Source organism: Protopterus annectens, chromosome 13.part0 (genome assembly GCF_019279795.1).
Source record: "Protopterus annectens isolate FY-2018-M chromosome 13.part0, PAN1.0, whole genome shotgun sequence".
Lineage (NCBI taxonomy): Eukaryota > Metazoa > Chordata > Ceratodontiformes > Protopteridae > Protopterus > Protopterus annectens.
Window position 1 is genome coordinate 541,051,942 of NC_056747.1, and position 25,664 is coordinate 541,077,605.

The following is a 25,664-nucleotide window of genomic DNA, read 5'->3' on the forward strand; positions in this document are numbered from 1 at the left end:
AAATAGCTACGTGTACTCTAGGTTTTTATACATATGACATATAATAAGCATACACTGGTCTCTATGTTCAAATAGCTATGTGTACTCTAGGTTTTTATGCATATGACATATAATAAGCATACACTGGTCTCTATGTACAAATAGCTACGTGTACTCTAGGTTTTTATACATATGACATATAATAAGCATACACTGGTCTCTATGTTCAAATAGCTACGTGTACTCTAGGTTTTTATGCATATGACATATAATAAGCATACACTGGTCTCTATGTTCAAATAGCTACGTGTACTCTAGGTTTTTATGCATATGCTAACTTTCCATTCCAAGTAAACACGTGTGCTATTTTTTCCTTCCAAGTTTTGTTTTCTTATTTTGTTTCTGTTAATGTCTTGCTGTAATGTTTTTATGCTGTCACCAAAAACTATATAATTGTGGCCATATCTATGCAAGTTATAAGACATACTGCATGTGTTATGTATTTGTACTTCACACATTTAGAAAACTCTTGAAGTTTATGTCAATATTTAATTGAAAATTTTGAAAAAAAAATCATTTGTTTGTTTTGTTCTTTGATTAACAGGTGCTGCAAATGGCACTGTAATACATGGTAGGTTGATGATTTATTGTAAAAAAAATAATTCTTTAGAAAAAATAGATAATATGGGTAATACAGGTTTCCAGGCTTATGAAATCAGCTAACAGGATTCAGTTTTCACTAACTCTTATGTTTCTCTGCACCAGGTGTCTTTCAGTGAGTTCTTTATTTTTGTTGGCAAGGTAGGTTTCCCATAGATAAGAAGTGACCCCTGTCTTAGGGGTAGTTCATTTCACAGGTTTTGAATGCTAGTCACATTAGCTGCAGAAACAACACAGGAATTGCTGGTGAAAATCAAGGTGACTTAATTAATGCAGAAGTTACCGGAATGCTGAGAGCTAGCTGCCATTTTATTCTACTTCTTCTTATACAGCTGCATTGTGGGATTGGCTCTAGTACATTTATGCACATTCTTTAGCTGGTAGTAGAAGTGGTAGCCAATGTACCAGTCACTCTATTCATTGTCACTGCTGGTATTAATCTCTTTCATGTACACACTACCTTAAGATCTGATTTGCCTTTGTTTATGTTAGAGGGAACATGCAATGGAATAAAGTATCCCACTTCTTGCAAGAGTTTAATAATCACTGATTAATGGATTTTGGGGGGGCTTGGGAACATTGTTTACCCATGTGCAGAGCATGTAGGAATGGTAGCTGGTGCAGTATGGTATATGTAGTCATTTATGATTTTGCATAGATATGAAGCCAGCATCCAGTTCTGTAAATACTATCTATGTGACCTGCTAAAATAATTGGTTAATTGGAATTAACAGGTCAGTGAATGTGCTCCTGACCTCACTATCATCCCATAACAACATTAAGACAATAAATAAGTATGGTCCAAGGAGACATCCTTGTTGGACAGTCATGGATAGAGGATAGGATATATATCTATAACCTTCTTATCTCTAAAATGGTTTATTTGTAAGCCTACTATGACCCACCCTAAAAAATGGATGCCTAATTCCACATTTCTCAGTATGGCCTTAAGTAAGATATAGTTTATGTCAACACATGGCCTTAATAATCACTTTTTAACATTCTTCTAGATCTATACCCTTTTCATAGCTGATATTGTGTAAGTGTACCAGAGGGTCTTAAGACCATAGTAATATTATCATGTTGTGCAGGCTTATTTGTTTTAAATATTTAATTACTGCTTTTAGACTACTGCTGATAACAACATTTTCAAGTGTAAATCCAAATGTGCCAGAGATGGTGAGTGAATTACACTCTAAGTAATTGACCCTTTTAGGTAGGTAGAATGAGCTACAATTTAAATCTCAACATAGTCAGCCTACTTGCATGCATGAAGTATTGAGACTGGGATGTTATTCTTTCATTATGAAGTGTTAATATACTTTAAGAAACCACATTTGTGAATACATTTATAAGTTAGGTTAATTTACGCCTTTTGCCTGTTCTGTTAGTAGATAATTTATTATGTATTACTCACCCTCAGGAGAAGACAAACAGTGGAGAAAGTCCAATGATGTCATTGTTGTATTACTGTGAGGTCATAGACAGTGAGGATAAATGATTTAGCTGTGCTTTCAGGTGTTTGACCTAGGTGATTGCAGAGTGGTAGGCAGTAAGGTGACCATGGAAGATGGTGGCAATGATAGTTTTAACATAAGAATTAAATCGGGACGCACAGGAAGCAACTGAGGAAGATAAAAAAGTGTTGTCTCTAATATGAGGGACAGTAAAAGATCAACAGCATCCTACCTGGTGCACATACTAAAATATCTACTAGACTCATACAATGTCACATCGGGCACTGTAGAGAAGGCATGAGGTATGGGGAGGCATAAACCGATGAAAGAGCTATCTGACATCTAAGTCAAATTTGGAATGCAACATATTCATTCTGCTGAATTATTAGGGAAGAGTCCTCATCTCAGAATCCTGAGGTGCAGAGTACAATCCATTACAGTGATGAATTTGTCTGAATATATCATGGCCTGCAAATCTGCAAAATTGAAGGGAGATGTTAACAATTCTGAATAGCTGTATTAAGTAGAAAGAATATACTATGAAGGGGCGAAAGAGGAATTATAAAAATGTGTAAAGTTGCCTATTCTTCAACAAATAATCTATAAGGCTATCTAACAACAGATACTATCAGAAAGACTGTGGAGTAAAACAGAAAGAAAAATAAATGGCTGCAATAAGTGGAGGGCCCAGCTATTGGCTGTGCACATCACAACAACTCACAACCAGTGTATATGATTCTACTAGCATCATCAATGCACTGGATGACTTAAACTGTGGTGAGATGGTCTACAACAAAGGCAACCCACGGTCAAAGTATATGATTTTTCTAGCCTCAGCAAAGTTCTGGTTAGCTTAAAGTTTGGTGAGATGGTCTACAACACTGGTTAATACTCTGCAGGTGGGATCTAGGATGTAGAGAGATTTAAGAGACTATAAATATTTAAAAATACTCTCTGACATTGCTGGTGACATTTTTGCTAAGAAGCAGATTGTTCATCTATGTCACATCAACTCTAAGGTTTATTTTCTTATTGGGAAAGTAGTTTATTAAAGAGCTGATTTTAGAGTTTACTAGGAAGTGACTTAATGGGTGGATGAAACTTAAATAAAGATGCAAATAACTGTTTCTATATAGAGGAAGTAGGCATAACATCAAGAAATGATTAAGCGTTCCAAAGGGAAATAAATTGCCATTTTTAAACTTTTGTAAAACTTAAACCACACTCAGGAAGTTACAAGCACATGTGCTTGTTATGAAGGTAGTCATAGCCATATAAATAAGAACAATGGCTTTGCCATGGAGAGTCAGGGTTGCAGATCCAACAACAGTAGTGAAACTGAAACAGCTAGCAGTTAAAAGGAGGAGGAGCTAATCTAATGAGCAATTGGAGAGGGTGTGTCATGAGACAGAGTGTCAGAGGAGCACCATCACCTGTAGGCCAGTGAGTATAACCAGCAAGTAGGAAATAAGGAAGTGGGAAATCTTCCCTCTCAGTAAAGAAATTTAATTTGATTTGTTTTCAGCAGCATTTCCTTCCTTGGTCTTCTGTAGGTAATGTTCACAAGCAATAACATCTGCAAAGCATGCTTGTCTGTAGAACAGTGAAATCTGTGTTTAATGTTTACAAACAACCAAGCAGGTTGAAAAAGCATGCTTTCTCATTCTGCATCAGCCACTGACTGCTAATTAATAATCCCATTTCAGTAATATCAAAAAGTTTAAAAATATATGACTGTCCTCATAAACCTTTGTAGTACAAGCTTTACTTGAGTTTTCTGTTCATTATTTAACAGGTCTTTTAAAATTATTTCTAATTTGAATGCACACCACATATTTTTTAAAAGAAGAAGGTATAATTTTAAAACATGCAAAATATATTTTTGCTGACACTATAAAATTATGCTAGCAACAGAACAATAGTTTTCATGGTCTGGTGCATGGATACTAAAAGAGTTATTAGAAACATAATGCCTTTTGTAAGAACGTATGCATATAAACAAATACATCTGAAGGCAGAGAGCACCTAGATGTAATTTATGATTAGTACGTTTTGTGTTTTGTGTGTGTGTGTGTGTGTGTGTGTGTGTGTGTGTGTGTGTGTGTGTGTGTGTGTGTGTGTGTGTTTTGCTTAAAGTATTCCATTAAAAATTACATGTTTCCCAGCTCTCGAGTATCTGTTTTACTTTGTGTTTAGTAGACACAGTACATATTTATTACAGAACACTGTACTTCACATCACTACCTACCAAATATTGTGTTTGGTATGATATGAACCTCTGGAGGCCCAAGTGACTCTAAGCATGTAAGAACTTACAAACATCAGGTTACTAATTAGTGATGGCCTGGACAGGATGAATCTGACATTGTCCCTTTGCTTTTTGTGTGAATGGTGCACTCATTGAGAACTACATTTGTCATGTGATCGAATGTATTTATTGTAGTACTTGAGTGTTCAGTGGCTTTAGGATTAGAAATGATGTTTGAGCTAGAGGTTACAAGCTAGGTTTTGGTTTGCATTAGTTAGGATTAATTTAAGATTTAGATTTAAGGTAGGAGTACGTTTAGGACTACGGTTATGATTGAAATTATGGTAATAATTATTGAGAAGATATCTTGTTGTGACTTACATAAAAGTTGTGGATGAAGACTTTAAAGGCCATAAGAAACACTCTGAAAGATTATGTCTGTTAGTGTGTTTTATGCATCTTCTATTAATCTGTGTTTACAGGAAATTATGTTTAAATATTTATGATTTTGCATATTTGAACTCAATGTTGGTTGAGTTTATTTTCAAAAAACAAATGTCCTAGGTCAAAAAATCCCCAGAGAAAATAAACAAGTAAGATAATCATAGCATATCTCCTTCATCAAAAATGCTGAAACTAGTCTGTTTATCTGCTACTAGGACAACACGGAATTGGTTTTAAAACAATGACTTATTTGACCAAGAACACACGTATGCCATCATATGAGAAAATGCAGAGCAATGTATTTTGTGAATAGATGTAAGGACCATACTGCAAACAGTCTTTGTATAAAATGCTAGCGTATTCTGTATTGTATCCACCAATGGGTGATCTACTAAATAAGGAAGTTTGATAGATGGCTGACTAGCTTGATTGGCAAATCTTACCATGAGCATGTCCAGATTACATTTGTATTCAGTATTACATAGATGGACAACAGGGGACATACAAATGGCTCATAATGTATTTTAGGAAAGTGGCCTTTAATGTTGTAGTCTCTCAAAAGGCAATATGATGACAAATAATATTATTCATTAAAACATTCAGATAAGGCTAAGCAGTGTTGGTCAATTCCGACAAGATCCTCTTTCAAAATTGCTTCAGTATGAAATAAAGCAAGAGTCACTCACCATCAAATATGGGCTATAAAATAAGATTTAGTTTTTGCAATGAAAAAAAGAATATTTAAATAAATGGTGAAATAGCCAAGTGTTTAGGGGTAAAGTCCTTCTATATCCATCCTGTGATCCTGTGAGCAAAATTCTTTGATTGGCAAAAATGTTATACCTTCAAAAATGTAAATAAGAGGCACTAGGTAAAAATAATGTTTAAATATTATTTTAAAAAGGCAGTGTAGCTTTTTAATGCCTTATTGCAACTGTTAGCTAGCAACAGTGGGGAAGTTGCACTTTCTTAGATGTGCAATTTTTTTTTTCAGTCTACAAGTTATTATCATTTCCTATAAAAAACCTACAGTCACTAAGATTACTTATGGGATATTTGAAATGATATTATTACTTAAATAGTTATTCTTCATTCATGATTTATTATATTCATTCTTACTAATAAGTGTATATGAAATGTAATTAAATATATGTAGAACAAAAATAAATTCACAGGGATGAGCTAGCTTATGATTTTTTTATGGTGCACATTTTCCATCTTAATATTTGAAAACAGATACCCCTAAGTGGGAAAATGTTTGTCGTGTGAAAAAGGGGGTACTGTTTTATAGTATTTCATTAAAATACTCTTTGTTTATGTACTGACTGATTACAGCACACTGTCATGACTGCATGCTTTAAAACAATACATTTGTTTTATTGTTATCTGAACTGATGATATGTCTAAAATCTAAATATACCTGTTGTGTAATAAGATTCAGATGATTATGATAATATTGAACAATTATAATAAAAATAACTTGATCTGCCTTCCCTTTCCTTCTACATCCTCTTCCAAAACAAGGTATCTGCTATTTCCGCACCCCAGTATTGTTTACCAGAATTTCCCAAGGCATCCCGTGAGCTTGGCTGTTTGTTTTCAACACATTTCCTGCATGGTTCACACTTTGGAATTCAGAATTGAACCACAACCTCACATTTAATTGTCTTGTGCACTTTTAAGTGTGAAACCTCTGCAGTACGCTCCTCACTTTTAAATTTATTTACATATTTTTCTTCAGAAGCTTCACACGGTTAACTTTGATTATGTCAGTTTGAAAATCATAGCCCTCACCTCAAGCTCCCTCTCTTCATTTCCTTTTAGAAGTAGGCACATATAAACATTGCATGAGTTAGACTGGGCAAACCTGCAACACTCTATGTCTGCACAGCAGCATGTATATGGTAAGGTAGTCTGGTACAAATGTGGCCAGCAGGTCACTAACCTGATCACATGCAACACTCCATGTCTGCACAGCAGCATGTATATGGCAAGGTAGTCTGGTACAAATGTGGCCAGCAGGTCACTGACCTGATCACATGCAACACTCCATGTCTGCACAGCAGCATGTATATGGTAAAGTAGTCTGGTACAAATGTGGCCAGCAGGTCACTAACCTGATCACATGCAACACTCCATGTCTGCACAGCAGCATGTATATGGTAAGGTAGTCTGGTACAAATGTGGCCAGCAGGTCACTAACCTGATCACATGCAACACTCCATGTCTGCACAGCAGCATGTATATGGTAAGGCAGTCTGGTACAAATGTGGCCAGCAGGTCACTAACCTGATCACATGCAACACTCCATGTCTGCACAGCAGCATGTATATGGTAAGGTAGTCTGGTACAAATGTGGCCAGTAGGTCACTAACCTGATCACATGCAACACTCCATGTCTGCACAGCAGCATGTATATGGCAAGGTAGTCTGGTACAAATGTCGCCAGCAGGTCACTAACCTGATCACATGCAACACTCCATGTCTGCACAGCAGCATGTATATGGTAAAGTAGTCTGGTACAAATGTGGCCAGCAGGTCACTAACCTGATCACATGCAACACTCCATGTCTGCACAGCAGCATGTATATGGCAAGGTAGTCTGGTCCAAATGTGGCCAGCAGGCCACTAACCTGATCACATGCAACACTCCATGTCTGCACAGTAGCATGTATATGGTAAGGTAGTCTGGTACAAATGTGGCCAACAGGTCACTGACCTGATCACATGCAACACTCCATGTCTGCACAGCAGCATGTATATGGTAAGGTAGTCTGGTACAAATGTGGCCAGCAGGTCACTAACCTGATCACATGCAACACTCCATGTCTGCACAGCAGCATGTATATGGTAAGGTAGTCTGGTACAAATGTGGCCAGCAGGTCACTAACCTGATCACATGCAACACTCCATGTCTGCACAGCAGCATGTATATGGTAAGGTAGTCTGGTACAAATGTGGCCAGCAGGTCACTAACCTGATCACATGCAACACTCCATGTCTGCACAGCAGCATGTATATGGTAAGGTAGTCTGGTACAAATGTGGCCAGTAGGTCACTAACCTGATCACATGCAACACTCCATGTCTGCACAGCAGCATGTATATGGCAAGGTAGTCTGGTACAAATGTGGCCAGCAGGTCACTAACCTGATCACATGCAACACTCCATGTCTGCACAGCAGCATGTATATGGTAAAGTAGTCTGGTACAAATGTGGCCAGCAGGTCACTAACCTGATCACATGCAACACTCCATGTCTGCACAGCAGCATGTATATGGCAAGGTAGTCTGGTCCAAATGTGGCCAGCAGGCCACTAACCTGATCACATGCAACACTCCATGTCTGCACAGTAGCATGTATATGGTAAGGTAGTCTGGTACAAATGTGGCCAACAGGTCACTGACCTGATCACATGCAACACTCCATGTCTGCACAGCAGCATGTATATGGTAAGGTAGTCTGGTACAAATGTGGCCAGCAGGTCACTGACCTGATCACATGCAACACTCCATGTCTGCACAGCAGCATGTATATGGTAAGGTAGTCTGGTACAAATGTGGCCAGCAGGTAACTAACCTGATCACATGCAACACTCCATGTCTGCACAGCAGCATGTATATGGTAAGGTAGTCTGGTACAAATGTGGCCAGCAGGTCACTAACCTGATCACATGCAACACTCCATGTCTGCACAGCAGCATGTATATGGCAAGGTAGTCTGGTACAAATGTGGCCAGCAGGTCACTAACCTGATCACAGTTAGTCCTTTTAAAACCAACCAACTATGCATGCTCTGGGAAGCAATCTCAAGTGCAGAATGGGAGTCTAGCTACATCTTTTCCCGGAGTTTATATTTATCCCAGTTTTCTTAGCAGTAAGTATGAATGAACAGTGAGGCAGTTATTTTAGGACCCTAATGAAATTAACCACATCTTATGCACTTCCTTAAAGATTCTGCCTTCTTGTAAATCTTAGTGAAGTCATTAACTAACAGCCAGTTTTGTTTAAGGTGCTGTTTTCTTTTTACATAATACCATATGTGTATTACACAGTCTGAGAACAAGAGACAAAATTTAAGATGTCACATTGCATAACTGTTTCTGGTTTGGCCGGTATAGAGATTAGCATCCAACCCGAGAAATTAATGAAAAAATGTTAGAGGGAAAATTATATGGTGATGTCATATTATGTGCATTTCATAGGTTCATAGGCGGTTACTAGGCTAATGGCCCTAGGGCCTTTACAAGCCTAGGCATGTAAAAATAAAAAATAAAAAAAAGTACCCTAATTGACCATAGTTAGATGGTCGTTGTTTGCAGAGTGATTCTGTGATCAGCACAGACTGCCCCTGTCCATGAAGGCCATAAGTGCCACCCCCAGGGTGAATCTGCAGTTATTCATCCAATTGTTAAGGTTCCAATTAAATAGGGTTATTGAGGAACTCTGCTTCACGTGAAGTGGGAGCTTATTCCAGAGGAACAGCAATCTCTGGTAGACATATCTGTCTGTCCCACAAGTTCTAATAATGTCACAGGCTAGACTGAGATCCCTAGAGTGACTGACTCTTGTCCCATTTGATTTGCAGATGTGCAGAATTTCCATTAGGCAGGGTCAGAGACTGCTTTGTAGGCCAGGCACAGGTCACCTCACAGCAGAGTACAGTGACAGGGCTTTCAGTCTTTCCATGTAGGTCATGTCTTGGAGGCCCTGAATTCTCCTGGTTAGAAACCTGTGTGGTCTGTCCAGCTGCTGCAGGTGTCTGGTGAGGTATATAGAGAAGGGAACATTGTACTCAGTCAGTGGTCTGATTAGGGATGAGTGCAGTGGTGTTATAACCTCCCTGGTCCTGGATGTAATACCCTTATTTATGACATGTTCAGTGCAGAAGACTTTCTATACCACTATGGACACATGGTAATTGAAGTTTAGATTGCTATCAACCTGTGTTCCCAAGTCTCACACCACTGTAATTGAGCTAAGAGGGGTGCTATCTATGACATAATTAGCAGGAGCTACTACTTTGCCAAAGGGGTTAATGAAGCATTTTTTTACATTCAGTTTCAGTCCATGGCCCTGGCACCAATCATTTTTGGGTGTCAGTCTCTTCTGTAATTTGTTGACATCATTAGGGGACTCTATGATTGCGCCCAGTTTATATTCATCTTCAAACTTGATAAGCCACAGGCCATCTACTTTTGGCTGGACTTCAGAAAAATAGATTCCAAACAGCAGTTGAATCAGTACAGATCCTTGTGGTAGGCCACAGGTAACTAGTCTACTGCTGGACATGGACTCGCCAACTTTATCAATGAGCCAGTTGACTATCCATCCAGTGACATATTGGCTAATTCCTAGCTGGGAGAGTTTCTCAATGATCCCTGAGTGTGTAATTCTGTCAAATTCCTTAGCTAAACAAGTCCACCAGGTTTAATAAGTAAGATTCACTCTTGACAAAAACAAACTGGATTGGGTCAAGAGTTTGAAGCTTGCCTATGTCCTGATTGATAAGGTCCATGATAATTCTTTCTATGGCCTTGTAGATAAGGTTTGTAAGCTAATAGGTCTATTGTTCCCAGGGTAGGGTGATGGACCCCCTTTTATGTAAGGGGATTACTGTTGCTTTTCTCCATTCCACTGGCACAAAACCAGTGCTCAGGGTGTGGTTAAAGAGATAGCTAAGGAGTTCTGCTAGGTCTTGTTTTAGATTATTTAGTAGGTAGCCTGGGATGTTATTTTGTCCCTCAGAGGCTGTATTTTTGGCCTTGGAGAGTGTTTGAATGACCTGCTTTTTGGAGATAATCAATAGAGGACTGGTGTCAGGAATGTTATGGGGTATGGCTTGTGGGAACAGGGGTGTGAAATTGTCACCAAATCTGTCAGCTAGCTGTTTGGCAGTTTCTTCAGGTTCAGTGTGAGTGTTGCCGTCCTCTATAAGTTCGGCACACAGCTGGGTAGTTCCTTTGAGGTTTCTGACATAGCTAAAGAAAGCTTTAGAGAACTTTACAAAGTTTCTGATTTGCTTGTTTCTGCTGTGTAGGGTAACCTCCCTTTGATGAGTAAGTTCCTTTTTGCTCTTAGATATCAGTTTCTTTCTTTAGTTATATAACATATTTATACTTGCAGTCTACCAGGGTGGGTTGTTTTTTACGAGAGAACCAGGTTTTAGTCCTGTCACATACACCCAAGTCAGTACATTTCCTTGAGTGGCTATATAGGGCATTTGTATACTTCTCCGCATAGGAGTCATTGTTGCCTGTGTTAGCAGGGGCTTTGAAACCATTTATACCATTGCTTAGGAGGCAATAGTTTGCTTTAGAGAAATGTTTCAGTATTTTCACTCCTGTGGGAGTGTCAGGTCTGATCTTTAAATGAGACAGATTTATGGATTAACTTAATTAGGGAGGGCAACACACTGGGGATAGTGCAGTAACTCCCCATGTTGGCGAGTACCATGTCTAGGACATTTGAGCACCTTGTGGTGGGTGCAGACTAACTGTTCTAGTGCATTTGAGTTGACAAAGTCCAGGAACCTCAGACCAATCATGTTTGTGCTCGCGTAAGTCACCCATTCAATCAATGGGGAGCTGAAATCTCCCAAGACCAAGGTGTTTGGGTGTATACTGAGCATTTCTAGCAAGTTCAGGTAGGTGGTGTGTTCCTCCTGGTTCATGGTGGGAGACCTATAGCAAGCTATGATGTGGTAGGGCGTTTTAACTATAGTTACCTATAGTTATTTGGACCTGGAGTAGCTCAAGACAGAAGTACTGTTAAACCAGTCGTGAGGTATAATTGGATTTAATGAACATGGATACACTTCCACCTTTAGTTATTTCATGCTCATTTCGAGGTTTAAACATGTGGAAGGCAGTGTAGCCCTGCACAGCCATGGTGCTCTCTGTCTCTCTCTCTCTCTCTCTCTCTGTAGCCTTGAACCAAGTCTCAGTGACTGCACAGATGTCAGCATCTTTCAAGGTGAGAAATGCATCCAGGAGTGCAGTTTTCTGTTTAGGCTCCTAGCATTAAGCAGCATGACCTTGAGTTTGTCTCTAGATTTTTACTTGTGAAGTTTTGTTGTTTTGACATAATCTAAAAAGGCTCTATGGGGAGGCAAGCTTCTTTGCCAATATCCTAAAGCCTAGAGGAGACGAGTGCAGGCCATCTCTGGCAAAGCATCGAGGTTTTGGTTGCCCATGTCTTCCCAAGCTGATAGATACTGGATCTCCTTGGAGTGACACCAGAAACAAAGCCAATTGATTGATATCAATCATTTTTTTGTCTGTACTGTGGCATCATCCTAGGTGAAGGTAGAATGCTGCTTAGGGGTAGAGACATACCTGCTTGGGACATATAATCTGAGAGTTCTATCATGTCTCTCTTCATATAGTCCAGAGAGGTACATCTTAAGTCATTCACTCCAACATGTACTATGACAGACTCATAATGGTAATTGCTGCTGAGTGACCTGAGTGCTTACATGACTTGACACAGGCAGCTGTCCGTGACCTTCTCCTCGTCCAGCCTGATGAGAGGGATATCTATATGTTTCACTATTGTGTCACCTATGACCAGGATATTTGGTTTTGAAGTGTTTTGCCTTGGGGGCTTAATTGCTGATTCACTGTATGTTGTTCGTGTGTGTGTGTGTGTGTGTGTGTGTGTGTTGTTTGCCATTGGGAGGTCTCTGGTCTTTTGGTAGAGTCTTGGTGAGTACGCTCCACCTATGTGGGTTTATGTGCCTTGACTTTATTTTGTGTAAGAGGAGAGGTTTGCAAGATGACACCCTTTTTGATGTCTTGTTTATTGTTATGTGAGAGGACTGATCCAAGTTTCATGGTATATTGACAAATCGTACATACTGTATTTCCTTGCTTTAAGAGCAGGTGGTTGTCAGTATACATGAGACAATCACTGCATTGCCTCAGGATGCCAATGTCAATCAGGCTGGCTGGAGAAATGCTGGGAAACTGCTCATAGTAGCAGGTAATTACTAGTTTGTTGGAGGATAAGTTAGATTATCCAACAAGGGAGCTTAATTCTATATAAGACCAGGAAAGAAAAGTTGCGTGACGCTGCTCACTGGTTAGCTGAGCAGCTGAAAGTGCAGAAATGCATAACCATGTTGCCCAAAGAGCATTAGATAATCCTGAGAGGCTTTCAATGACTGGCATCTAGGGAAAAAGTGTTTCTAGGAGTTTGCGTCTATACACGGCACAGCTAACCTTTGTTGTGCGATGCACAGCTTTGTGTAAACATAAGGTTTAAATACAAGCAAATTTAAACAATTTAAATACAAACTACCAATAGGGAAGTCCCACACAAAGCCTTTATTGCAGCAATACTCATCTCAGATGGGTTCTGAGCTACACACTTCTGCCACAAGAGTGCAGGGAGGGTTTCTTATTGTAAGATGGCAGGTTTTAGTGCTCAGGTGATACCAAATATCCTAGAATCAGTAAGTCTGAATCTAGCTTATGCTGTTTAAGGCAGAAGTAGTAATTATAGAAAGTGCAGAATAAAACAGTCACAGCAGAAAAAACAGTAAAAAACACAGTACACAGGTGCAAAAACACGTTTAAATTATACTTATTTCCACCTAACAGATCCAGTGAAAAGCTAATGCTGTTTGATAAGGCAATATGTTATTAATGTAAGGATGTGCAGGTGGTAATAAGCTAAATCATGGGAACCATATAAAAATTTTCAGGTGTAAAAGCAGAATAGGTGTGATTTGGAAGACCTATCCACATCCAGTTACATGCCATCAAAGTCATCACTGCTTTAGATTCCATAGGGGCAAGTCAAAGTACAACTAGGGGCCAAAGTCATCATACCTACAGGTATAATAATTGACTCTTGCCTTAATTATGGACAACCAGGTAGAGAAATATAAGCAGATCATTCAGTGCTGTGACTTGCATTGCACTGTGACCTCTGAGTGCCTCTCTTAAATGTTTAAGTCAGTAAGTAAATGAAGCAGCATAAACTGAGAAGAGTAACACCATAGAGAGAATGTTCTGGCATTAACAGTCAACCTGTTTTTAATATATTTGATGCTTGCATATAAATGAACAAGAACAGAGGCAATAGGGTACAATTTAGACAAGATCAAATAATAATTTTGATGAACTGGTTGTAGATGAACTTTCATCAGAAATTGCATATACAGGCTATACTAATGAGACAGTCATAATTACTTTTTTTAAGAAAAATATCTAGCTTATGTAAAACATATGCATTTTTAAGGGTTATAAAAATGTTAACTAGGTTAACTAAAGTATGTTCAAGAACAACATCTCTTATGTTACCTGAGCTAGAGTGTAATTCTGTGTTAAAATCCTCTAACATGACCACTTAAATATGCATGTTTACTTTATTATACTCCAAGCAGTACTGCCTGTCAAGTTTCACAGTTTTAGTAATACCAAAATGGAAAAAAAAATGTATTTTCACCAGGCAACAAAAAGAGGCTTGGCCAAAACCTGCTGCAGACAGTTTAGTCATAGAAAAATGAAACACTTCATGGAAAAGAAGTATGGAAGTTGGATTAGTGTCAAGGAATTCAGCACTCAATCTGATTTTATTGTTTTTAGCACAGCAAAGATTAGCAGAAACCTGTCTACAGATGTGAGTAACGGGGTTGATGTTAAAAGCTTTTACATGTCACTGCTCCTGCTATTAATACGTTCTGCTGCAAAAAAGAAACTACTGGCTTTTGCCGTGTTTGAAATCCAATAAATATCCATCTTCCTAGTTTCCAAATTTAGACATCAGCAATATGTCAGGCAGTCTAGCCTCCGGCTAAATATTATGTCTAGAGGAAGTATTTTGTTTAAATCTCTGTGCCAAAGGCCAGACAAAATGAAAGAAATTATTGAACTAACGTTTCCAAAGAATGTGTACCGCAGAGTTAGAACTAATGACTACAACTTGGATATCAGCTGGGGTAGTTTGCATGCACTTGCTGGTATTTGTGCATGAGTTATTGTTAGGTACAAAATCCGCTGCAGTATAACACCAGTCTGACATCTACCCTCCACACGACTTCCTAGTAGATCCAAAGTCTAACATGAAGTGATAGATGACACCTGTAAAATAAACTGTAGAGGTACAGCAGCTGAAATACAAAATACAGTGACAGTAGTCCTTCTCCACCAAGCCCATAGCTGTCACTTCCCATCATAACAAAAAGTTCTGAAGACGTGTGAGATTTTAATCAATGAAATAGAGTTTGCCAAGAGTAAAACAATTGTGCTGTGCAGTGTGCTGGTCTGTCACTAATTTGGTGTTGGAGGTGGAGTAAATCACTGAAATTATCAGAATCTGGTTTGTCACAGAAGATCTACACACCTTGCAGTAAAAATGATAAACGTCTTTGCTGCACGCATTAGTGCTATCACAGAAAAAAAACAACATGCCATATTCAAGAAGCACGAGCCCACTTTGCTGAAAGAGCAATTCTACAGCGTGTGAAATAACGTCAGCCGCCCATGTGGCCTTTTTAAAATCGTTATGTTTGAATATCAAATCAGATTAATAGAAAGAACAACAGAACTGTTTATGGGTCAGTGGTGAAAGATGAAAAACTCGGTCCATGCGTAAATCATGAACCTTTATTTCCTGGATTCCTCTTCCTGATTCACTCTACACCAATGCCCTTCTTGTGTTAATGCATTGTCTGAAATAACCATGAGCCAGCAAAGTATCTTTATGAGAAAAAATACATTCTAATAGACATTAATGATTCAGCAACCCCAAATGGGTCCCTGAGCATTCGATGTTATCTTGAGAGTTCTGGTTATGAGCTTCTTTAAAGTACATTTTTTTTAGCTTTTGACATATTAGTAATGTCAGATTTTTATAAAAATTAAAGGTCCGTCAACAGAGCATACAGTGTAATATTTTATAGTATTATACTGATCTCCTTAAAAAAACTTTTTCCATGTGCAAAAGTTTACATTTACAGTTTTGTAAAGACCTTCTGGATTATTTGATTACCAGGTATGAGCATGTCTCACAAAACGTGCCTCAAAAATCATTTACAAGGTATTAGCACTGTAATAGCATGAACTCCATTTCCTCCTGCATTGATAATCAGACATCATTGTCTATGCAGTTACAGATTAACCTACAAAAGCTTATTCAGTTTTTCTACAATACTTTTACTTACTGTTGATTGCAATTGCCAGAGTTCATAAATGTAAATGCTTACATGATCATGTTAATTTATTAGTTATATGGCAGTATCTCAATCCTTTTTTTTCATGTAATTCATCTTCCTCAGCACTTTGCCTTGCCTGTATTGTCAAGAAATCTTTTGACTTGTAAAGTTCTGAAAGTATGTAGATAAATATATTCATAGGAATCATAGACAATACAAGACAATTGGCACTTGTAACCATTTATGCAGTGTGAGTACCCTCACTTAGGCTTGATGTCCTTTTTCCAAGGAGGGCTAGAGCAGTCAAGCCAGGTGTGAATTTGTGAATACCCATCCAATCATACATTTACAATTTGAAAGGAAGGTGATACCTTGCACCGCTTACTTTGCAGCAGGAGTCTATTTCTTAGATGGGGTAGGGACTATAACATAATTAAACTGTCTTTCCACAAAGTTTTATTTATTTGGTAATGAAAAATTACATTCCTGATCCAGGCATTCATGTAACTATTCGATTTGTGGAGGTACAAGATATCCAGGACCTCTACATCTCTAATATAAAGTAAGGGAAGCATAAATCTGCACTCTGAAGTCTATAAGATGCTGAATAAAGAAATAAAGGAAAAGTACTTCCATTCTTGTCTGGAAGCTTAGGGTTTTTATGCCAGTGATCTGCTTTGTTAAGAACCTCTAAGGTCTATCTACTTGTTCAATAACTCTTGTGAGGTACATACCAAAAAGGGCATTGTATTAATTAATTGGCACCGTCAATACTGAATATAAAGGTTTTTGGATTTCACTAAGCAAACATAATCCAGTAGTTTAAAGAATCTTAAAATAATTATAATAACACAGCACCTGGTTACCATTGCAGGGGATAGTTTTGGTGTTATAACAGTTTCTAAAACAGATGTCTTTAAGAACACATGCAGTGTCTGATGTACTGAAAACGATCAATTAACAAATTCTTTTTGTCGCAATCAAATGTCACTCACCACTCTAGGATTAACAACAATCTCTGATTATTAAGAAAACATAATATTCCATTTCTTATTCAGATAGTAGTGGGGGAAAAGTAGGCAACATTAATGCTTTCTTTAATGCAAATGAAAAAGTAAATACGCTGTGTGATGTAATTAATCATTATTATCATCATTGTCTTAAGCAATGTTATAACTATCTGTCCATATCCAAGATCAGATTAAAGGATAGATCCACTCCCCCAATGCAGCTAACACATGTAAGTATTATATTTTCACTCTGTGATGCCATCATCATGTCGTTCACTGCTAGGCACTCTTCAGTTCCTTTCAGTTTTTGTTAGGGTTACCCTAACCAAACCTCAAATTGCTAATGAAAGAAAATCGTCACAGCCAGGATGATACAGGAGGCACATATTCACTGTAAGTACCGCGCTCAGTTTGGAATCTAGATTGCATTCTTGCAGAGGTCAGTAATGTGCTGCATAGCATGGATGCAGATAAAATCTTTTTATGAGAATCAGAGGTCTGTTGTACTGCAATAAACAAACCGTTAAGTGCCCTCTTTTTTGACCAGTTTAATGTTGCTGCTGTTGTTTACTCAGTTGTGAAAAGTAAGGTTATGTATTGGAATGCTAGGACCTGCCCAAAGCTGCTTTACTCAGCTTACAAAGAGGATTTTGCAAAGGCGGTAGTCCTGTTGCTAGTTAAGACAGTGCATATGGTGGAATGCAAGCTTCCTATGGAGTACAGTTTCAAATATCTAACAAACACTTGTATCTCTCTTTCTGCACAAAGTAAGGTTTTAAGCAACTTGCACTCAGCATAAGTCTAAAAAGAAGCACCGATAATGTTTCTAAGGAAGGCAGCAATTTATGGAGCTGCCATTATAAATGAATGTAGAAACAAACCACCGGAATTTAGGCTGTGTCATATTAACAGTGACACACAAAGTGTGCTATGGGAGCAGAGCAAGCAAGATAGATGTAATACTATATCATAAGACTGATACTGAGTTATTATTTCAGAGGGGAAGATAAATATATGACAATAAACATATTTGTGTTATTTTATGGGTGGAATTTTTCTATAATATAGAAGTGTCTAATGTGTTATTCAAGGACCACTGTTGCACTGATAGGAGACTGATTTGACTCTCAAACCTTTGCTACTTGTGTGTTAAATATTTGTTAGTCTTTTAAATCTGGGTGTAATTAAATGACAGTGGTTTAATAGTGCTGTCAGTACTTACCAAGCTATATTGTTAAGCTTGTAGGGAACTCAGTTACACTAGGACCACTTCCATTATTCATTTTAAAATAACCTGAATGGGATTGTGACACTGGTGAGTCTGTTACCTTAAATAGATATTTATGTGTGTTTTACAGTCCTTCCAAAAGCAGAAAGTATGGACATGGTACCGCTTCTTAAAAGTGTACAAATTTCATATCTAATACTCATATCCTTCTCCTTCTACTGTAGCCTTTTCAGTATACAATTCCCAAATGATGTATATATCTATCTATCTATATATATATAGATACAGATATATATAGCTATATATATATATATATATATATATATATATATATATATATATTTTTTTTTTTATATATAGAGATATATATATACACATATGTATAGTTCAAAAGCAACAGTTCTCCGAAAGTCATCAAAAAAAAAAAAAGAAACCGATAAATGCAACTAAGCAAGTCATAGTAATGTCTTACTTTAGCCTGTACTCATAATAGGCTATGATGATAAACTTCTGATTGTACAATATCTCACATAAGGGTCATGCATCCAAATATCCAGTCCTCAAAGGCCACAGTCTTACAGCAAGGGAAGTGGGCATTATGTAGCTCTCTCAGGCTGCTGTTTGCACTCTAACTCAACTGCATGTTTGGGCAATGTGTGCCAGCTGTGTAGAGAAGGTGTAGACTGCAGGGAGTGACACTGGTGGCAGTGCAGCTTAGGCCCTCAGCCAGCAACCAAATGAAGGATTTAGGTTTGTAGGAAGAAGTTTTAGGTTAGGAAGTGGGAAGAGAGTATAGGGTTAGGGAGTGATTAGGGGCTTTATGTTTAGGGAGCAAAGGGAGGTTTTAGGTTTATGGAGGGGGAGTTAGGGTTAGGGAACAGGAAAGGAGTTTATGGTTAGGGAGTGGTAAGGGACTTTAGGTTAGGGAGTGGGAAGGGAGATTTTGGTTTAGGGAGTTATTGTGGACATTAGGGTTAGGAAGTGTGTGAACATTAGGGATAGGGAGTGGGAGGTGAGTGCTGTGGTTAAGGTTTGGGACCAGGTGGGACTTTTAAGGTTAGAGTTAGGCCTCTGGTAGGGCTATGCAGTACAGTAGGTCTGGGTGGTAGGAGGGCTAGGCTATTAACTAAGATCAGGTTACTGGGAGTTGTGGCACTTACCATAACTCAACAACTGACAACAAAGAAGTATGTTGTGAACTACTAGCATGTGAATATTTGAAGAAAACCCCTCATATATACAACAGCTATTAGTTGTATCAGGTCCATCGCATGTGGCTGTACAGACTGGCATTTCCCACTGATTAAAAGCTTTGAGACATACTTTTAAATACAGCCCAGTTCAATAAACTGATCACATTGCCTGTTTTGACTATGGCTAATAGTTAGAAGTCATTATGATTGTGTATTTTTATTGGCAATGGTATGCCTTTGCAGAAAAAAATCTTCATCCCATAATTTAAATATTGTGTTATATTATGCAGAAATGCAGAATCAAAGAAAAAAAGTCCCCAAAGGAATCAATGCTGAAATCCACACAGTAACAGAACTATTCATAACAGGAAAAAATGGATGTCTCTAGTCAAACCAAAAAGACTTTATTGCAGACATAATGACAGAGAAGTTACTCTTAAAGTCCTGATATATGTTGGAAAATGTGGGTTTCCCCCTACACATCTGCTAGTATCGGCCTTTGAAAAAGCATGTGAAGTCAATATTCATAAACATTTTTCAACCCATTTTTCTGTTAAGATACACAATTTAAACAGTGAGGAGATAACTCTTTTAGAGACCTGTTTAAACAATAAAGAACTAAGGATTAAGAAACCAGATAAAGGAAGTGGAGTGCTTGTCTTTGATACTGTTAATTATTTAAGTTGTATGCACTTAATATTACATCACAATGTTACCTACGATTTGGTATTATCTAGCTAATTTAATATTGCATACAGAAAGATAGATTGTTTCTTAGAATGATGCTCACAAAGGATTATTTCCAATTCTGTTCATCAATTTTTATCTAACAAAAATCCCTCTATACCTTCGATTTTTGGAATTCTGAGGGTCCACAAAGATTTAATGCAACCACCTTTAAGACCTATAGTCTCAGCACAGAATTCCAAGACCTAGCCCTTTGGAGTATACATTAACAGAATTTTGAAACCTTTTTTAACAGAGGAGCCATATTTTAATAGATTCCTGGGTTTATTTAGGTCATATTACACCTGATTTATGGGATGAGTGCACATTTCATCACTATTGATGTGGTTGATTTATTTACATGTATCCCTAAAGAAGTTGTTTTAGACATGTTTAATGATGCTGTTTGTGATGCCCCTGCACTGGCCCAATAATCAGGGAGCCTCAGTCCTCACTGCTAACACCAGTGAGGGATATGCACATTGAGAGGATGACAAGTAGACACACAGAAAAGTACAATTTCCATTAAGAGCACATAGAGATCACAGTCAGTCTTGGGCTGTTTTTTTCTCTCTCTCCAGATCCCCAATAAGACTCCCCACAGGCACAGCTATAGAGTTAAGATCTCAGCCGAGTGGTCAAGCCAAAACATCCAGCACCCTCTCTGTCCAACCAGTGCTTCGTGTCCCTGCCCAAGTAGCTCACACACACACACACACACACACACACACACACACACACACACACACACACACACACTTTGATATTTGATTTATATGCAAACACACAGACACTCCTGGGGAAGGCTGGCACAGATTCACTAGCTATGCCTCCTTCTGCCCAGACTATAAGGTAGAAATCACTGCCAACAACCAGCTCTACTTTTCAGCTATTATAAGGCCCTTCCCAAAGCGTGACCAATTCTGCTGTGTAATATTGCTATTATCCAAATGGTAAGTGTGACCAAACTTTTAAGGCTATTTAGGAGTGGCCTATACAATGTCACCAAATACATATGCAAGTACTCGAAGAGCTTAAATATCTCTAAGCAAACCACAATTAAAAGGTTTAAATATATTTAATAAATAAAAGAACAAGACGATACTCAATAACTCAATATAGTAACAACAGAGTTCAGAATCACAGGGAACATTTTAAAACAACATTGCAAGACAGTCTCACATAAATACAAAAAACATCTAGACTAATCTTGCTATATTCCTATCTGTCTCTAAGAGAGATACTATGATGTAAGTCTTACTTACAGAGCAAGGCAAATACAAGTGCTGAATGTATGTTTACAGGTTCAAAGAAAAATACAAAATGCACAGACTCAATCTCTGAGATAGTTCTTAAATTACTACCAAACATTTCTGCTAGGCTATCTCAGATTACATCATTCTTGTCACCTCAGCCTTTCATTCCCAGGCTAACAGGAACTTAAAATATAACACCTTTGTGTTAAAAATACTTATTTTTCAGAAGTTGCCTGGATCTGGAAGTTGTAAAACCAGTTAAATACTTTTACCCTTGAAACCTGTAATTATTTCTGTTTGCAGACAATAGAAATAATTTCTAGCTACAGACATTCTGACTTCTAGCTGTGATAAACACAATCGTAAAACTATTTACTTGTCAACTTATTTTCCTAGAGTTTTGCAAGTTATCTCTGTTCTTTTTCAGTAGGGTACACTGTGGTTACATTTTTGAAGCTCGGCACATATACAGTTTTCTTACATTTGCAGGACAAGCATACAAATCATATTACTATTCACAGATGACATGGAATTATTTACAAAATTCTAGCTGTCTGGGCTGGCAGCCTTCACAACCCCCCCCCCCCCCCAGAGAGCTCAAGCTAGTTTTTCAAGTGATTCTTGAGAAACATTGCTTGAGATGGTTAAGCCTATCTGAGAAAACCCCATTCCCTGTCTTGAGAGCCCATCTGCATTGGCATTGCTAACCCTACTGTGGTGCTGCACCATCGTATCATATGTTTGTAATCCTAGGCTCCACATTAGTAACTTGGCATTTTGCTGGCTGGTTCAATGTAGCCATGTTAAGGGATTGTGGTCTGTAACTGCAGTGAATTTCCTTCCATACAGATAAGGCTGAAGTTTCTGCAGTGCCCACACTATGGCTAGACATTCCTTTTCTACAGTTGCATAGCATTCATCCCTGAGTTGGAACCTACAACTGAGATAAACCACTGGGTACTCTTCTGCCTCTGAAGAAATCTGGCTAAGTACAGCCCCCACCCCATGGTTCAAAGCATCCACCTGCACAACAAATTCGTTGCTGGAATCTGGACTGGCTAACAGAGGGGGTCCTCCCAAAGCTCCTTTAAGCTTCTGGAATGCCTGCTCACATGCTGGGGACCACACTAACATATCTGACTTGTCTTTCCTTGTCAGGTCTAGGAGGGGAGCAGCTATGGTACTATAACTGGGGACAAACTTTCTATAGTACCCTGCTGCCCCTAAAAATACCCTCACCTGCTTTTTGGTAACAGGTGTAGGCCATGCCTTAATGGCTCCCACTTTGGCTGGTTCTGGCCTGATCTCACCAATCCCCACTCTGTGTCCAGGGGTAGGAGACCTCTGCCATACCCACTAGACAATTGTTGGGCTTAATGGTCAACCCTGCTCCCTGTAGTCGGCCTAGCACTTACCTGACATGCTGAAAGTGCTCTTGCCCAGGAATGGTTGTAGACAGTTATATCATCCAGATAAGCAAGGGAAAAATTTTCTGCTCCTGCTAGGATATGATCTACCTGCCTCTGGAAAGTTACTGAGGCATTTTTCATCCCAACGGGCATGTTTGTAAACTCATACAAGCCAAAATGAGTCACGAAGGCTGACCTTTCTTTAGCACTGGGAGTCAAGGGGACCTGCCAGTAACTCTTGGTAAGATCAATGGTGGTAAGATACTTAGCCCCACCCAGTTGCTCTAGGGCTTCATCTGTCCTAGGCATGGGGTAAGCATCTGACTCTGTGTGACTATTTAATTTCCTGTAGCTCACACAGAACCTGGTGCTGCTATCCTTCTTTGGTACCAGTACCACTGGGGAGGCCCAGGGACTGCCGGAGTCCTGAATTACCCCTAGTTCCAACATTTCCTGTAACTCATCCCACAGAGTCTGTTTGACTCTCTCAGGCACCCTATAAGGGGCCTGCCTAATAGCCCTTTGGGGTCCTATATCCACATGGTGCTGCACCAGTTGGGTGCACCCTGGTTTCCCAGTGAACATGTCCCCAAACTCCTGTAACACTGCTCGGATTTCTTGAACCTGGGTAGGAGATAGCTGCTGGGACATTGCTACCCCTTCCACTGAGGTGTCAGTCTGAGTCTCACTCAGGAGATCAGTCACCAGATCTCTCTCAGACTCCTCCTGCAATCCACTGCAAATACTCAGTACAAGGGCCTCCCTATCATGCTAAGGTTTCATCATGTTAACATGGTACAGTTTGTGCCCATGCCTCCTGCCTAGCAGTTCCACCATGTAGTTAACTTCACTGATCTTCCTTACCACCTTGTAGGGTCCCCTCCCAAGCTGCCTGCAGCTTGTTGTGTCTGACAGGAATGAGAACCATTACCTGCTGCCTTACAGCATATTCTCTAGCTCGAGCATTCCTGTCATACCAAACCTTTTTCTGCTGTTCGGCTTTTGCCAGGTTCTCCTGGGCCAAGCCCATGAGTTCTCTGAACTTTGTCATGAGGTTTAGGATATATGCCGCAACAGACATCTTGTGGGATTCACACTCACCCTCCCACTCATCTCAAATTAAATATAGAGGTCCCCTCACCCTATGCCCATGCAACAACTCAAAGTGATAAACCTGTGGATTCTTGGGGAACCTCTCTGTAAGCAAACAACAGATGGGGCAAATATTTGTCCCAGTCTCTCTTAAACTCATCTGCAAATGCCCATAGCATAGTCTTGAGTATAGAGTTTAACCTCTCAACAGGACCATTAGTCTGGGGATGATAAGGGTGGTCTTTAGGTGCTTCACCCCACAGTACTTCCACAGACAAGCCAGCAGGTCTGACATGAAATTGGCACCTCTGTCAGTCAGTATTTCTTTTGAGAAACCTAACCTGCTGAAAATCTCTAACAAAGAATTTGCCACCTTTTCTGCCCCAATGGAGGACAGAGCCACTGCCTCAGGGTATCTGGTAGCATAATCTACTACCACTAGGATATACTTTTTCCCTGTGGAACTTGGGGTACTCAGATGTCTCACAATATCCATAGCTACCCCCCTGAAATGGCTCCTCAGTCACAGGCAAAGGCATCAAAAGAGCTTTCACCTTGTCTCCTGCCTTACCTACCTTTTGGCACTGCTCACAGGTCCTGCAGTACCCTGTTAGATCTCTGGAAATCCCAGACCAATAAAAGTTCTGCATAATACATTTCTTCTTACGTTTTATGCCCATATGACCTGCAAAGGGAATATCGTGAGCTATGTCTAGAAGTGCCAGATGGTAGGCTCTGGGCACTACCAACTTCTTATTTCTCTCACACTACAGCCCTCCTTTAGGGGTCCACACTCTGTACAGTAGCCCTTTGTCCCAGTGTACAGATTCCTCCTTCCTTTGAGAATCAGGTGCCTATCTCAGGCCTTATAATGTAAGGTCAAAGACCTGAGCATGTCTCAACTCTCTCTTTGTAACCCTTCCCTGCTCTGCTTCCACAGGAAGTATGGTATTGTCTAACAGCGGTGCCTTACTGTCAGACTGGATACTACTACTCACCTCTGCCCTTGCAGTTACTCTGTCCTAGGGAACATCAGTACCCACAAGCAGCTGTGGCTCACCTTCAGTCTCACTGCTACAGGGTAGCTCCCTGCCTGAAGTATCCACCTCACCAGTCCTGGTTGCAAGTGTGCAGTCTGTCAGGTTCTCCCCCAGGCTACCTGACCCACATGCTTGTCTCCAAGTCTGACTCTGTATAACTGCATGAACACACAGTACTGCATTAACAAAATCATTCCCTATCAGGACATCTGCAGGGATATCCTCAAACACACCTACTTGCTGGCTTCCTTTTCCACCCTTCCAGTCAAGATGAACATTAGCCAAAGGTATTTGAAATCAGGTCCCTCCTAAAGCTCTGACTAGAGTAGACTGCCCAGGCAAGAGGAGTTCTACTGTAACCATTGCAGGCTTCATAACGGCTATGTCAGAGGCTGTGTCTCTCTTAGCAATGGTCTCTTTGCCATTCACTAATATAGGATATAACCTCTTGTGGTAGTTTGGTACTCTTGTTGTCTCAAGACAACTTACTGTTGGCATTTTGTCATTCCAGCTTACTGGCTCTCCCACCTTCTGTTCCCCACCTTGCCTCCATGGAATCTATATGCTACAAGGCCCCACTGATTGTATTTAAAACATTTAACCCTTGATCCTGGGCATATACCTGGACTAGTGACTTTCCCTGCTACTGGCAGATTTGGCTGGGGTAGTCTGGGATGCCCAGCCTGGGTTCCCTTAGACCCATGAGCAGCACTGGGTGTCTGTTTCCTGTGCAAGGATGTCCTGCTTGCTAGGCACAGGTCT

At 39.4% G+C, this 25,664-nt stretch overlaps 1 protein-coding gene across 17 annotated transcripts in view; it reads left to right on the forward strand.

The window, feature by feature from the left end:
• ELN (elastin) overlaps nt 1-25,664 on the forward strand; it is a 490,412-nt gene that overhangs the window by 386,060 nt on the left and 78,688 nt on the right. For 11 of the 17 annotated variants that reach the window (XM_044054168.1, XM_044054171.1, XM_044054172.1 and 8 more), the window contains one exon: nt 584-610. The exons of the other annotated variants lie outside the window; for them this stretch is intronic. In XM_044054168.1, the coding sequence (XP_043910103.1) occupies nt 584-610 (27 nt within the window). The remainder of the gene's footprint in view (nt 1-583; nt 611-25,664) is intronic. 17 annotated transcript variants of the gene reach the window in all.